A 14,525-nucleotide genomic window follows, 5' to 3' on the forward strand; every position below is an offset into this window, starting at 1 on the left:
CAATACAGCCCCCCTTTTCGGATGGCTGCCACGTCGCCACTTGGATGGATCACAACAAAAGCAATTACGATGTGTCCATCATAGTTTTTTGTTTTTCCCTCGTTTATATATAATAATAATAATATTATTATTATTATACATGTGTGTTTAAGTTTGATTTAATTAACAATTAAATCTTTTATTTGGTGGTTAAGTGTTTGTATCATTAGTCGAACAGCCATGGGATTCGACGTTGACTCTATTTTCTATTTTAATAAGAAGGGACAAGGCATAATTTTGCATAAGAAAGTAAATTAATTTCGCATTAAAAAAAAAAGAAAAATTGGGGATAAAATCCCTTCTCCGATTGGTTTCGTCCCGTCGACGGCTCCGGTGCTCGTTCTTGCCGCCTGCTCCGCGCCATAGGCGTCTCTGTCATTTCACCCGGTGATGGATCAAGCGGTTTAGGCGGCGGCTTCGGTTCTAGTGTGAGCGCCGCCGCCTCAATCTCTTTGCTCGTTTGCTGCCGAAGTTTTGGTATTTTTATCTGGTTCGTGCTGCTTTCGAGTTGTTTTCGCGGTCCTCTTACGGTGAATTTTTGTCGATGCTTGTCGCGTATGTCGTTTCTTGATCGGTCAGTTTTACTTCATGAGTTTTGTTTTCGGGCATCAAAGTTGTCGTTTCGAATTCAAGTTTCCTTCGATTCGTTGTAAACTTGTACACGAAGTGTGAGGCTCCAAGATTCGAGCTGCATGCAGGTGATGGACGATAGGTTCGATCATCGTAGTTGAGAAGCAGTAATAACAGTTTGAGGCAGACATGGAACAAGTTTCTGATTGATATTGTGTTTGGAGACTGAACACAATGCAAACACCGATTTTCTTCGGGAATCATGGAGTTAGCCAAGCAAAGGGTTCTCAGACAGCCCATGCAAATCGAGTGCCTGTGTTGATTGGATCTCAAACTCTCTACGGGGAGTCTTTCGGCCAGCTGAAGCCTCCATCTTGCGACCATGCCAATGTGTTGGACCAGCTTCCAGCCGTGTCACGAGAATTGAATCATGTTTTTGATCCAAGGCAGGGGCTAGAAAACCAAGATAACGGGTGGAATAGAATACCAAAGTTAACCATATTCCCAGGAGGTAACCTTTGTGCTGTGCCATTTTCTTATGTAGTCTAAGCATGACTAGTGCAAATATCCTTGTTATATTTTCCTTGTTTCAATCTTATTTCTTGCTGCTGTTTCAATCATGTCACTGCAACATTCACTTTTTAGTGTTTTCCTGCAGCTGGCTTACTTCGCCAAGTATTGAAGTTTGCCTTAGTGATATAATCTCTAAATTTTTATCTGTGAAGTTTGTTAAAGTTCTGCATGACTTTTGAGGCAAGATTATTTAAGATGCTAATCTACTCTCTCATTATGACTCCATCTTCTTTTGTTTCAGGGCACACTCAGTTCAACCAATGATAAGCCATACTGGTATTTCTAATCTAGATTAATATTCTGCTAATTATTGATCTTATTCTGATCTTAGATATTATTTAGATATTCTAGTTGTATCAGAATATGTTTGGTTTCAACAATACACAACAGTATTATAGCAGCACCTTAGATCTCAGTAATTGCACCTGGTAGCTATCTTATTAACAATAATGGATTTAGATAATAAAGTTAAGGAGATCTATTTCATAATTATTCAAAAGTCCATCTCATTAAGTCGACGAGAAATGGTGCGACTGGAGCAGTAATCAGCATCCAGAACATAGTAAAGTTCTGAATTTATGAATTGAAAATATTGAATAGCTAAAGCTTGCTTCATGTCTTGTTATCTTCATACCCAAAAATGTTAATTAGATTTAATTGATAAACCTAATTTTAAGGCTACTCCAAGATTAGGATCTAACAAAGAGATTAAACAAAGAAGAATTTTATTACTTGATAGATGATAAATTTATTAAAAATGACACCTCTTTAATAGATTTCACCCAAACAAACTAGGAAGCAAATTGAATACATAGGAAACACTCCAATCTAATTAGACTCCTACCAAAACTATTCTACATTCTAAATTAAAAACATATCAAATTTCTTCTTTACACCCTAGAATAAACAATTGTCATTTGTCAACTCACCCTTCTTTAAAAAGCTTATTCTGCTACGGAGATGTTATAAACTACAAACTTTTTACGGTTGTAAACTGTTGTAAAAATAACAGAAAAATGATCATCTTTGTTTACAGTTTTTATAATGATTGTTGCCCCTTTGTCAGATTCCTGCAACTATTTTACATTGAATTTGTGTTTCCTTCAATATTTATTGGATTCTACGAAACAAAGCAAGTGTAAAAGAAAACTGTATAACTGTAATATCATTAAACTGCTGTTCCGATGTATTGAATATAAAATGGGAGCACTAGGTGGATCATCATCATCATCAATTTCTTATCATCACCAGCAGCCTCTATTTGTGGGAAGTCCTTTGTGCAATTAAGATATATTAATTATGGAAGTGATTAATATTTTTTACCTAGTAATTAAAAACAGTTTAGATATTAAAAACGAAAATAAAAGATGGAATGGATAATGATACTGTTCCCAGTAGGAATGTAAACTAATTCAATAGTATTCAAATATTGATATTAAAAAAATATATATGATATTTATTTAAAGTTAAAATGAATTAATAAAATTGACTCGAAATAAAATTTGAGTTTGAATTCAATTTGAATTGTTCAAATTTTAATTTGAATATAATCAAATTATAATTTAAATTCTAGTTTGATTTAAATTATTAGGATCATAATTTGAATATATTTAAATTAAAATTATAGAGTTGGTTTAGCTCGGTTTATGAGTGCTCGTAAATAATTAAATAAAATATTATAAATTTGAATTCAGATTAAAAAAATTATCAAATATATTTGAGTTTAATTAAATTCGATAATTTTGAATACAAATCGAATATTTCACTCTCAGATAAATTTATCAAATCTGTTTGCTGGATCCAGCACTCAACGTGACACGAGGAAAACAAATTCTACACATGTCGATCCGACACGAGGCTCATGGATATCCATGCACTTCCAATTTATTCCATTTCCCACACCACAAATGATTATCAAATGTTTTCCTTCTATTTTGGGGAAACTTTCTCTCCCACCAAACTTAACCACTACTAATTATTCATGAAATTTTCATGATTTTTCCTTGCTATAAACATTTTAGGCGTTTTCTATTTCAAATTTCAATTTCCTTTTATCACAAAAACAAGAACAGAAGACACAATTTTATTTTGTTAACCAAACGTACCATCCATTTAACTCACTCCGATTTCAATTTCAATTTTATTTTAATTTTAATAAAGAAAACACGTGCTCTAAATTGAATTAGCTAGCGCCCGCTTATCTCCAGCCGATCACAGCTGCAATTCTAAGAACAGCAGCGGTTTTAGATGACGCGGGAAATAGGCACGAGTTGCACGCGGCGGAGTTCGGCCTCGCCGCGTGCGCGCGCGCGCACCGCGCGCACACTTCTTTAAGCCTATAAAACCCTCCTCGCCTCTTCTCCCTCTCCGTCGCAATATCGAATTCCATCGCTTCCCTTGCAAGCTAAGTAATCCTCGAACTCGATCATCTTCCTACTGCAAAGAGATCGCCGAGCTGCTCGACCGGAAATCGACGAGAATGAGTCGCGACTCGATCGACCTCCGGCTCCGCCTCGGCACCGCGAGCGATGACGGCGACCGCCATTCGAGCACGCCAAGGTTTTGCAGAGTGAAGAAACAGGAAGAGAGGCAGCAGCAGGGGAATCAACAGATTACCATTTTCTACAATGGCCAGATTTGCATCCGCAACGTCACAGAGCTTCAGGTTTGTGGCTCTCTCTTTTTTTCCCCCTCAATATGTTTATTTAACTTTTAATTTGCAGCGATTTATTTATTTATTTACGATCGGAAACTAAACAGGCGAGAGCAATCATCTGCATGGCGACGAGCGAGATGGATGATCAACTGGCAAAGGAGAAGGAATCCTCACCCTCGCAGCTGCTTCATCATCGCGCGTCGGTGCGGCCGCCTCTGTCTGTGGAGCAGCAGCTCCTCATGAACCCTAAGCTTCCGATGAAGCGATCGCTGCAGCGGTTTCTCCAGAAGAGGAAGTCCAGATCGCTTGCTATCTCGCCTTATTATATGCACACCTCCTCCATCAAATCTTGAACACATGTATTGATGATGACAATATTTTACTCAGAAAATAGATTTTTTTTACTATTTAATTATCTGTGATGCTAAAATTTATCTATTAGAGGACTACCAGAGGTGATCATATCGAGAGGTCTGAACGTTAACACGAAAGGATCGATCGTGATATAATCATAAGAGAGGTATAATACTGGAGTATAGCTATAGCTGCGAAGAGGAATCAAAGTGAGCAGAGCACTTTGGATGAGCATGAAACACAAGAACTATTCGTGTGTTTAGGTATCTATTGATTTTTTTTCTCCAAACATTCCAAGATCATTCTTGGAGGATTCTTCCTCGTGAAATCGTGTTACACGATCAAATCAAATTGGGTTGAAGTTTCAATCGCCATGTGTCAGTATGATAGAGCAATCTCACTAGTTTTCACTCAAACAAGTTCAAAGAATCTGCAATCTACAGGAAGACAATCGTTTAAATTATTGAACAAAGATAAATATTACACTAGTGGGAGCATGGATGATCATGGAAAGCACGTTCTATCATTCAACATTTAGGTTACAAACGCATAGAGCACAAAGAATTTAGCATCTGTCTACGAAGATCCCTTGGCGTCGCCAGCCCAAACACCATCCCATGTTCCGCTGGCTTTAGGACCATCGAGGAAATTCTGGCCAGCAGGAGCAGGAAATTCACCAGGTCCTAGTTGCTGCTGTTTCTTAGGCTTTGTTCGGACGCCCAGTATCCTCAAAACAAATCTTGCGAGCTCGCCGTATAGCATTCCAGACCGGTCGAAAAGCTACGGATGTCAAACAAGTGGTTAACAATAATCTGTGAAGTGAATGAAATCATAGAGCCATATTTGGCAAAGGAAAACTAACCTGAAGAAGGGCAGTCATGAACAAGTGAAAAGCCTGAGTATTCTGATCTATGAGTATAGAAATTCGACCAAAGAAATTCACAACGCCTTGCATCTAGGAAATGGATTTTAATTTTGTAAGTAGAGTAGTAACAACATCAAATCAAAGAGAGTCCTATGTTGGTTCAGATAAAACCAACAGAAGTAAAAAAAACAGAAATGGATTGCAACTCGAGGAATAATTAAGTTTGCAGTTGCAAATTTATCTTACCACGCGAAGAAAGGACATCCAGAAACTCGGCGGGGACGGTGGGGGACCAAATGGATTATTTGGATCTTGGTTACCATAAGGACCTCCCATGCCCATACCATAGCTGCCCATAGGGCCACCAAGGCCACTATTGTACATGCCACCTCCATACATTCCTGAACTTCCATACGAACTCCCATAGCCCGAGTACATATTGTTACCATAAAGGCCACCATATGATCCGACACCCCCATAGGATCCAACACCCCCATAGGAGCCATACATGCCAGAACCATAGCTCGAATTGTATGCATTTGATCCATAACCTACAATAGAAAAGAGAGCATCATGACTAATAATTTTGAAGATAACAATTTCCAAACGCAGTACCTCCATAACCAGTGCCATAGTTCTGCCATGGCCTTGGAGGAACAGGTCCTGTAAGAGTATTATTGGTAGTAGTAATATTCCTGTCAACAGTTGGAACAACTTCACCAGGTTTTGCAGTGCCAGATGCTTCAACGACATCACTAGTGTTGCCCGATGATGGTGGCTTAAATGGCACAGGACCTGATGAATCACCAGCTTTTTCCCATGGTTTTGGAGGTGGAGCACCTACAGAAGGGAAAAAATTGCAATTCAATTCAACAATCTTTATATGTGTCCCTAAATAAACTGAACACATGAAACTCGATCTAATTTCTGTATACTAGATTTGACTATATGCATATATTTGCATGCAAAATTAAAAAGAAAAAAAAAAAGTAGATCGTCAGCTTTTACAGTGCCTCCCTAGAATGCTGAATAAAACCTAATAGAATGTGAATAGTGGCTGAACTAGCATTAGTAGTTATGTAATACTCAGAATTTGTGGAAGACCAAATTTTTAAACATAAGAAGACCTGACAAAAATTTAGATCAGAAATGTCATATAAAAAAGAATTCATTTATGAACTAGAGATACAAAGAAAATACAGAAAGGTTGAGAACCTCAAACATTGAACATATAACTGGCCTTGATTCACCAAATATGTCTATAAAAAAAAACTAGTAGTGAACAAGGGCCTGTGGATTCAGAGCATAGGATGGATTGTGAGCTAAGGTTTAACAAAATTCAATATAATTCCTTGCGAACGAAGTGAAAAAAATAACATAAACTAGTAGAAATGAATCATCGTCAACCGTCTAACTCAAAATAACATCACATATTCCCATCTCTTTCTTTCATTACTTTTTTTTCCTTAACCTCTCTATTGCATCACACAGATTCTTAACCACAGTTGTTTTTCTAAGGCATTTGGGATGCATTTGTTCCTCTCCTTTTTTTTTCTATGTAATCTCTTCTAGGTTTTAACAAAGAGGAGGAGAATGCCATGTGCTTTTATCCTCCTTGGACTTCATTCCAGAAGGCAATAGGGCAAAGACCTCCTTCCTTCCAGCAACAAGCCTATGTTGACACAATATGGGGGAAACCTCACAAAGGTAACGGCAAAAGGGACACAGGCTGCCAAGCATTGGATGTTGGTTGGTGCAGAAGAGCAAGGACAATTAAATCAGGGTTATGCAGATCTATAGATCCACAACAAGCAGCAACATGGTGAAAAGGGTCCAGAGATGAGGAATCATTAGTCAAGAGCACCTTATCTGAAATGTCTTCAAGCAAGGGCACAATGGAGATGGAACTCCAAAGTGACATGTGTGATCCATAAGTCGCAACAAACAAAAATGTTCGACTCATCTGATCGTTACAGTAAGTTCACGCATCAATTCACAATCCCTGGATAAGTAGGCCTGATTTCGTGGACTGAGTTTGATCAGCAAGGTTATTTAATCATAGGTTTGTGTGCACAAAGGCCCAAAATATGCAAGGCAGAAAGATATTTGCTCCTGCCAAAGGTTTGTGTGCACATTAACTATGCTTATATCAGTCAATCAACTAAGGAGAAATTGATGATCACAACACTTCAATAATTTTATCAACATAGTCTTTTAAAGCATTATATTTCTATGAGATACTAATACATAGCAGACAATACATGCTGATACTTACCTGACAATTAAAGAATTAGAAATTATGTTGAATAGCCAAATCATATCTTAAATCTCAAAGTGGATAAACTCAAGGTTATAAGCGAACAGCACTCTGTTCAAACTTATTTATTAGAAAACAACTCAAAATTTTATGTCCTAGCTTGTTTATTTAAAAATTGATTGATATCGAACTGAACACAAGCTTTTTACCAAGCTTAAGTTATCCTTATTAGTTAGCTAATATTCAATTAAATAAATAAATGAAACGTATTCATTTGTTTCTTGAAAATGTAAATGAAATGAATCTCAGAACCTTTTAAAAAACTACACACAAATAATAACACAATTATATATGCTTTTATTGCCTAAACAAATTATATGGGTAAGACGTAGAGAAACCTTAGAAAAGAGAGTATTCAAGTATATTCACGAACTTTCTTCACCATAGTTTTGGTGAGCTAAGCTCACAAGCGTAAGGTGTTCGAGTTTATCCAATTATTTTTCATGGTGAACGAACAGGGACCATGCAAACCTAGAAATCAATTACAAAAGTTCAACTTTTAATTTGAGTTACCCTAGTTACATGCTACCTCTCTCTGAACGCAATCGATACATGAACTATGCAAACCTACGAGTAGATTCGAGCAGTGTAGGGAAACAAATCGATCGAAACCCTAATAAGAAATCAGGGGAAACACCTACTTAGCCAGAGAATCACCTACCTGCAGGTGGAGAGTTGGATCCCATGTTGATAGCAGAGCTAGATCTACAAAAAACACCCACTGCAACCCATTCAGTCGTCCTCCCTCGTCGCCTCTCTCTCTCTCTATCCGACGAAGGCGATGAGGGATTCGCCGACTGCTTCGCTTTTCAAACCGCGTCGAATGCCAGTGATGGACAATTTGGATCCCTCGATATCCCACCCGATAAAAATAGCATCCGGATCCGTCAGCCGTTCGGGTGTCGGATTCCGGAAATCGATAATTAGCTGATACGAAATTTCCATTTTGCCGTGTCCAGATTTCGCCAACGAGCTAACTGAAGAACAATTACAAAAATAAAGATCCGCTAATTATCGATCAAAAACAGGAATCTGATCATGTGCGCACTCGTTGCTGCAACAGCAGCAGCAGCAGAGAGGCGTGATCTGGAACCATATGCCTTATCTACTGGCTTTGACCTCCACACACGTAATTATACCACCATTTCAGTAATATTTTAAAGGTAATAAATTACCAATAAAACATATATTATCGATCGGAATCGGATTGAGCTAATAAATCCGCCGCCACCTGAAGTTGCAACGCTATTTGCGAGTCCGGACTCCGGCGGTCACGTTTCGAGAATGATCTCACGGCGTCGAAGCTGATTCCGACGACGGTTAGATAAAGGAGCGGCGAACTGCGTGAAGAGCCGTACGTGCGATCGAATTCCTAATTAAGGAGCTATATCAAGTCGATAATTTTAGCCAAAACGATGGATAAGAATGATTTGACGGCGTAAATGCCCATCAAAATCTAAGAACTTAACAAAGTGATCATTCCAAAAGCGGAGTAGAGAAAACCGTGAAGCTAGCGGCCAGAGGGAGCTAGGTGGAGAGGGTCGTCAAACTGCGGCGGAGAAGGACGGTAGTTGTCGGGCTGTCGGTTAGATTACTGTTAGGGGCTTCTTTCTTTTTTCTTGTCCCCCTGCCGTTTATTTCCCGTACGAGGTCAGAGGTTGCCGGCCTTCACAGCTTCAGTGGCCACCGGCGCCATTGTATGCACCTGCGCGCAGAGCTTCAGGCAATTCGATCGCCTAACGAGCTAGTCACTCATCCTTTTCTCACCTCCTTCTCTGATCCCTCCCTGTATATATATATATATATATATATATATATATATCACTCCTCACTAGTCACTAGCAATCTTTATCGTGAAGAGAGATCGAGTGATCGCGATGAGCCCGTTGGAGCGGGTGGCGAGGATGGCGAGCGGGAAAGCGGTGGTGGTGTTCAGCGTTAGCGGCTGCTGCATGTGCTACGTGGTGAAGCGCCTGCTGCTGGGGATGGGGGTCGGCCCCACCGTGTACGAGCTCGACCAGTTCGACGACGACGACGAGGCCGGTGGTGGCGGAGAGATCCAGGCCGTACTCGCCCACCTCCTCGCTGAGGGTACTGGTGGTGCCGGTGGTGCCAAAAATGCCGCCGGAGTGCCGGCGGTGTTCGTCGGCGGGAAGCTGCTAGGAGGGGTGGAGGAGGTGATGTCGAGCCATATCAATGGCTCCCTCGTCCCGCTCCTCAAGCAAGCTGGTGCTCTCTGGCTCTGACTTACTGTTATATATATACATAATGGCCGGAATTACATCTTCTATGAAGTAAAATGCAACTGTTGGAATTCGACGTACTTCAATTTGGCAATTTGGCTTGATTTATATATTTATGTTTCTTCTTGTTTGAACGTTATGTTTTCTATATTCTGAAAGTAGAGAGATTCATGCATGCAAACGTAAGAGTTAACATGCACCATGCATGCAAAGATGCATATCATAAGATGAGTTGCAAAGAGGTTTAAAGAGATGTTCATAGTTTCGTTCCTGCAGCGTTCTCAGCAACGTGCATGACGTTTTGTTTCAGTGAACAGACGTTGCAGGCACCTCTTCGTATAGATAGATAGAATTATTATTTGAAAGAAAGTCTGTGAAATAATGGGGATAAAAGGTGTTTGAACCCAAATTGTCTGTCTTTGGTTGATGATTCCTTTTCGCAGGTGCAGATGGTGCATGCTAATAAATTTTGTCACCTTTCAGCTCTTCAGATCTGTGCTCACTGTTCCTTTTGCCATGGAAAAAAACAAGATTATAACTTTTCCTTCAAAAGTTGCTATCGATCGTTTAGCTCCTGCTGCTGCTTCTTCACATGCATTTGCTGTGAAGAGTCGAGAACTGGCGCTATGCCACAAAGGAAATATTAAGGAACTTCCTGCTCCAAACCAGTCTTTCGCCAGGTCTTAAATTGCCCTGTACGACCTGTTCTCCGTCAGGGAATCTGTCAGTCTCCATGCCCAGAAGCAAAGCTTGTTCTGCTCATATTGCCTGCGCCAAAAGCAAATCTTGGCCATCTCTCCAGTCGCCTCTGGTTTCATTTTTGTTTTCTCTCTTAATTTTGGGTTGTGAATTGTGTGATTTTTGTTCACTGCAATCTTTTAGCATTGCCATTCGTTCTGTTAGCATTTGCTGAGGTTAGCGTGGGACTGCGACCTTGAATCAAGATCAAAGATTTGTTCTTTATTTCTCCTGCTGCTACTTCAGGTCCCCATATTTTGGTTGGATTAGGGTTTTTGATGAAGGTCTGAAGATCTGCTATTGAAATCGAAAACCTAGCCAAAAGGACGTTTCCTACTTTGAGGCTTTTCCTGTGGTCTTTCTTAGATTTGTCGATCTCGTTGGCGATACAAGAATATAGGCTCATCATCAATCGAGACCATCAAAGTCAAGCTGGTGGTTGGGTGACTCTGGCTCGGCTCTGTTTGCTCGGCTCTGTTTCAGAGCCTTTTGTTGTGAGCTTCCTTTGCTTTGGACTTCTAAGATGGCATGCATGAAGCTGGAAGGGAAAGCCTGGTATGGTCCATTCTTCACTGCCAAATAATTATGTGGATTCACTTTTTCCCAATTGAATCTTTCAAGTGGTTGTGTATCTGATCAAAGAGACAAGCATGAAAACTATATATTTGTGTGTTTTTCAGGTTAAGTTGAAGAACTGTCCTTCCACCTCCACAAGGTGAGGGTACTATCTCAGACAGCTATCCTGTCGATATTGTTGCATTACTCGATCATACTATTAAGAACTTCATGGCTTTGCAGTTCCCTTTGTTATCAAAGAGAACTCTGATGAGGAGCATACGGTGATAAAACTGCCTAATGTTCCTGGTGGTGCACGAACATTCGAACTTGTGGCCAAGTTCTGCTACGGTGTGAAGATAGAGCTCACTTCCTCCAATGTTGTGTGCTTGCGCTGTGCTGCGGAACACCTAGAAATGACAGAAGAGATGGCAGAAGGAAATTCGATTGCGCAGATAGAGATCTCATTAATCAAGATGTCCTTCTTTCAATCAAAGCACTTCAAGCATGCGATGATCTCCCTCACCTGAAAATCTTCAAATTACTAAGAAATGCATAGAATCTTTAATTTAGCTGTAAAAGCATGTACAGATTCAAATCTATTTGGCTGGCCAATGGAACACGGTGCCATGCAAAGCCCAGGCGGCAGTGTTTTAATGGAACGGCAAAAGCACAGGAGCTAGCTAGATATGGAATTTGCAGTTCAGATTGGTGGTATGAAGACGCACATGTCCGGGTAGCCCTCGTTCGACCGAATTAGAAACAGAAACAGCCCCTGCTCAGCAAGCGGAGGAGCAGCCGCCACCGGCGTACATATTCCACCGTTGCCGGCGCCTACCCCGCTGCTCCTCTCCCGAGCGTTGGCGGTCAAGATCGGAGGCACCTGCCCACAAACAAAAGAGAGAAAACGAATCACCAAAACGACGGGACAAAATTGCACTCAAGATATAACAAACAAAAGAGAATGCATATATAGATATCTACAAGTACGAGGTTTTGCGAGGCGGCGCGGCGGCGGTAGGTGGTGCCGTCGTGCTCGACGACCCACCCGGCCTCGGCAGCGAGGGCGCGGAGGACGTCGTTGACATCGGCACGGGCGGGGAGATCGTAGCCGCCGTGTTTCCGGAGGCCCTCCATTATCTTGGACGTGGTCGATCGCCTCCGCCTCTCCCTCAGCTTCGTCTTCTCCCTCTCTCTCTCTCCGCCTTCCCCTGTTCCCTTCCGCCGCTCTTCTCTCCTCCTCTGCTCCTCATATTTCTTCACTCTGCGCTGCCCTATCATTATTTATGGATGAAACCCACTAAATAATGAAAAACGTCCCTAATAATTAAAATTATCAAAAGAATATTCCCTTTCTTTTAAATAAAAATAAAAAAAACTATCTTATTATATTTTTTACATCGGATTTTGTGCACGGCGAGGCTGCAGCAGTAGAAGGCCGTTTCGCTCGATTCTCTCGCCTGAGAAAAAAAGCGATCTTTGCATCTGCTCGACGAGGGGGCGACCGACTGTCTGGTGGGTAAGTCTTTGCCCTTGATCTCTCATTGATTTGTTGCATCTCTTGACGCTAGGAAAGCCGACATTTTTATTAGGGTAAAACGAATATGGCGGCAAGGGAAGGGGAGACGGGATTGGAGGAGAGTGAGTGCATCAGGGCGGCGTCAGAAGAGGTCTCTCGCCAATTCGGAACCCTAGTGAACGCCGAAGATGTTGAGTCTATCAGGAAGCTTCAGTATTTCATGTAATTCCCGCGCCTTGATACAGCTATTTCTATTTAGCTTTATGTCTGGTTGGATATGAACTCTGAAAAAGATATATCATCTCGTAGATTAATAGCATCTGATTTATTGTTCCGACGATCAAAATACTGTGTGAAATCAGAAATATCAGCATCTGATTTTCGTGAATTTTCTCCTAATTGATTGCTGAGACATCCCTAGATTTTTTTTTTTTAAAGGAATCTAATTTGGCACCGTATAATTGTGAAATTCCTTTCTTGCTTGATGCTTATTATGCAAATTGTGTGTGAGGAATGTTGCTTGATGAGGTAAACAAGCTGATGATGATCGAACGTATTTGTGGGTTGGAGAACAAGAAACTAGAGATCAGATTTAGGAGAAGGTTGGAGGAACATTCTTCTTCATATCATATATGCACTATGTTAGAGGAATCTATGTCCAGATCTGTTTGATGGTTGCCCCAACTCAACTCACCTCATATAATCTTCTTTAGACAACTTATCAATCAGATTGATGAAGTTCTAACAGACAAAAAACTACTGGTGAATCTCATATGAATATTGTTGTTGTGCAGAGGAGCTAAGAAATTTAGAGAAATATAACAGATCAAGTGTTTAGAATCCTTTGTGTATGATGGAATCTCATACAATTTGTGGTAGAAATAGAACAGAACAGACTAAAATTTGCTGGATGAGTGTTAAAAATGACAATCTTATATACCTAAAAATCAAAAGGCCATAAGTTGATGTTACTTGAAACGGATGACTTGTTTCATAAGCTAATAATCCTTGTTTGAATGTTTTCAATGGTTTAGTGTGATTCTCGTAATTTCTGTATTTAAACCAAATTTTAAGCTCATCTCACTTAGGACATAACACTAGTTGCTTAGATGCTAATATCTTGCTTCAGCTCTATCAGACGTTCATATGATCTACAAGAACGACCTCTTTACTATACTGCATGAATCGATCCACCCCGTCTCAACATGCTGTTGCCTCATTGCCCAGACCACTCTTTCACCTCCTCATTTTTGGTATAATATGATTGGACTCTGTGTTACTTATAGACATCTATTTTTGTCTCTGTTTAATAGCATGCAATCCACTTTTCCTTGGCAAGTCATTCTATACACTCATCAGTATACAAATGCTCCATGCCTAAGACATGTTTCATCCATCTCAGTGGTCTATATGCTCATCAGCATGCAAATGCTCCATGTCTTGAAAATTTTTCGTCAGTCTCTGATGCCCCATTAACTAAAGATATGTACCAGTTGGCATTTTCCTTACTGCTTTCGCTCATTGCAGATTGGGAAGATTGCAGGACAGTAATGCAGTTCTTTCACACTTCAACGAGTTCTCAGAACGGTGCTACACCGAGGTATCGGGCGACTTAACAAGAAATGTTCGACTCATGAAGTCCATGAAATCCGATCTAGACCACATCTTCATGAAGCTCAGGTGTGCCCCCTCGAGTGCCTCTATTCCTTCTCGTTTCAGATTTGAAAGATCAGCTGCACCATTGCCCCATTGCCTGCTAGAATCAGAAGGATCATGGTTTTTTGCTATTCTTGTCGACCTGCAGGAGCATCAAGGCAAAACTGAAGACTGCACATCCTGATGCCTTCCCCGATGATTCAACTTCAAAGATGATTGATCAAAGGCCGGACCTCGAGACACCTCTTTGACTGACATGGATTGGCACCTTGAACTCTTCTTTTAGATTTCTCATCACGAAGATAATAGTTTGTAATGACCAATAGGTAGTGTTTATCTCACAGTTACATTCGGTATGTATGAGGAAATGTCTAAACTTTGCTCTTGCACAATGCTTATTTATATATTCACGCAGGAAGGATCTTAATGTTTTTAATGTT

General features: G+C 40.4%; 4 protein-coding genes, 1 long non-coding RNA gene and 1 pseudogene across 6 annotated transcripts; 4 read left to right on the forward strand and 2 right to left on the reverse strand.

The window, feature by feature from the left end:
- Window positions 1-361: 361 nt before the first annotated feature.
- On the forward strand, window positions 362-1,652 carry LOC141842653 (uncharacterized). The gene is made up of 3 exons (XR_012602950.1): window positions 362-467; window positions 738-1,120; window positions 1,424-1,652. It is a non-coding gene; the product is annotated as an uncharacterized LOC141842653 (long non-coding RNA).
- Window positions 1,653-3,560: 1,908 nt separating this feature from the next.
- On the forward strand, window positions 3,561-4,250 carry LOC141843183 (protein TIFY 5A). Its single transcript, XM_074731224.1, has 2 exons — window positions 3,561-3,847; window positions 3,943-4,250. Exons 1-2 carry the CDS (start codon window positions 3,662-3,664, stop codon window positions 4,189-4,191), a joined length of 435 nt encoding a protein of 144 aa, XP_074587325.1. The 5' UTR covers window positions 3,561-3,661; the 3' UTR covers window positions 4,192-4,250.
- A 442-nt stretch (window positions 4,251-4,692) lies between these two features.
- LOC141843078 (peroxisomal membrane protein 13-like) lies at window positions 4,693-8,204 on the reverse strand. The gene is made up of 5 exons (XM_074731109.1): window positions 8,036-8,204; window positions 5,673-5,897; window positions 5,304-5,608; window positions 5,055-5,147; window positions 4,693-4,972 (listed from the first exon to the last, which is right to left on the reverse strand). The coding sequence occupies exons 1-5, from the start codon at window positions 8,058-8,060 to the stop codon at window positions 4,769-4,771; spliced, it is 852 nt and encodes a 283-aa protein (XP_074587210.1). The 5' UTR covers window positions 8,061-8,204; the 3' UTR covers window positions 4,693-4,768.
- A 1,044-nt stretch (window positions 8,205-9,248) lies between these two features.
- LOC141843609 (glutaredoxin-C9-like) lies at window positions 9,249-9,620 on the forward strand. The gene has a single exon (XM_074731659.1). It carries the CDS (start codon window positions 9,252-9,254, stop codon window positions 9,618-9,620), a length of 369 nt encoding a protein of 122 aa, XP_074587760.1. The 5' UTR covers window positions 9,249-9,251.
- A 1,993-nt stretch (window positions 9,621-11,613) lies between these two features.
- Window positions 11,614-12,163, reverse strand: LOC141843388 (uncharacterized; annotated as a pseudogene).
- Window positions 12,164-12,295: 132 nt separating this feature from the next.
- On the forward strand, window positions 12,296-14,521 carry LOC141843184 (kxDL motif-containing protein LO9-177). 2 transcript variants are annotated; one of them, XM_074731225.1, is made up of 4 exons: window positions 12,296-12,425; window positions 12,503-12,651; window positions 13,957-14,109; window positions 14,234-14,521. In XM_074731225.1, exons 2-4 carry the CDS (start codon window positions 12,515-12,517, stop codon window positions 14,334-14,336), a joined length of 393 nt encoding a protein of 130 aa, XP_074587326.1. In that variant the 5' UTR covers window positions 12,296-12,425; window positions 12,503-12,514; the 3' UTR covers window positions 14,337-14,521. The 2 variants fall into 2 exon arrangements, with proteins under 2 accessions (XP_074587326.1, XP_074587327.1); XM_074731226.1 differs by having other exon boundaries at window positions 12,327-12,429.
- Window positions 14,522-14,525: the final 4 nt, after the last annotated feature.

The sequence above is a fragment of the Curcuma longa genome, chromosome 12 (assembly GCF_044706935.1).
Source record: "Curcuma longa cultivar G26 ecotype Majalengka, Jawa Barat chromosome 12, ITB_CL_G26_1.1, whole genome shotgun sequence".
Lineage (NCBI taxonomy): Eukaryota > Viridiplantae > Streptophyta > Magnoliopsida > Zingiberales > Zingiberaceae > Curcuma > Curcuma longa.

What these genes read in the sequence shown, in the direction of transcription:
- LOC141843609 (XM_074731659.1), top strand. Translation starts at nt 9,252, where the DNA reads ATGAGCCCGTTGGAGCGGGTGGCGAGGATGGCGAGCGGGAAAGCGGTG.
- LOC141843183 (XM_074731224.1), top strand. Translation starts at nt 3,662, where the DNA reads ATGAGTCGCGACTCGATCGACCTCCGGCTCCGCCTCGGCACCGCGAGC. An exon ending in GCAACGTCACAGAGCTTCAG is followed by an intron (nt 3,848 to 3,942) that starts GTTTGTGGCTCT and finishes GAAACTAAACAG; the next exon opens with GCGAGAGCAATCATCTGCAT.
- LOC141843184 (XM_074731225.1), top strand. Translation starts at nt 12,515, where the DNA reads ATGGCGGCAAGGGAAGGGGAGACGGGATTGGAGGAGAGTGAGTGCATC. An exon ending in AGGAAGCTTCAGTATTTCAT is followed by an intron (nt 12,652 to 13,956) that starts GTAATTCCCGCG and finishes CGCTCATTGCAG; the next exon opens with ATTGGGAAGATTGCAGGACA. An exon ending in CACATCTTCATGAAGCTCAG is followed by an intron (nt 14,110 to 14,233) that starts GTGTGCCCCCTC and finishes GTCGACCTGCAG; the next exon opens with GAGCATCAAGGCAAAACTGA.
- LOC141843078 (XM_074731109.1), bottom strand. Translation starts at nt 8,060, where the DNA reads ATGGGATCCAACTCTCCACCTGCAG. An exon ending in GGATGTCCTTTCTTCGCGTG is followed by an intron (nt 5,148 to 5,303) that starts GTAAGATAAATT and finishes TCCATTTCCTAG; the next exon opens with ATGCAAGGCGTTGTGAATTT. An exon ending in TCATGACTGCCCTTCTTCAG is followed by an intron (nt 4,973 to 5,054) that starts GTTAGTTTTCCT and finishes TGACATCCGTAG; the next exon opens with CTTTTCGACCGGTCTGGAAT.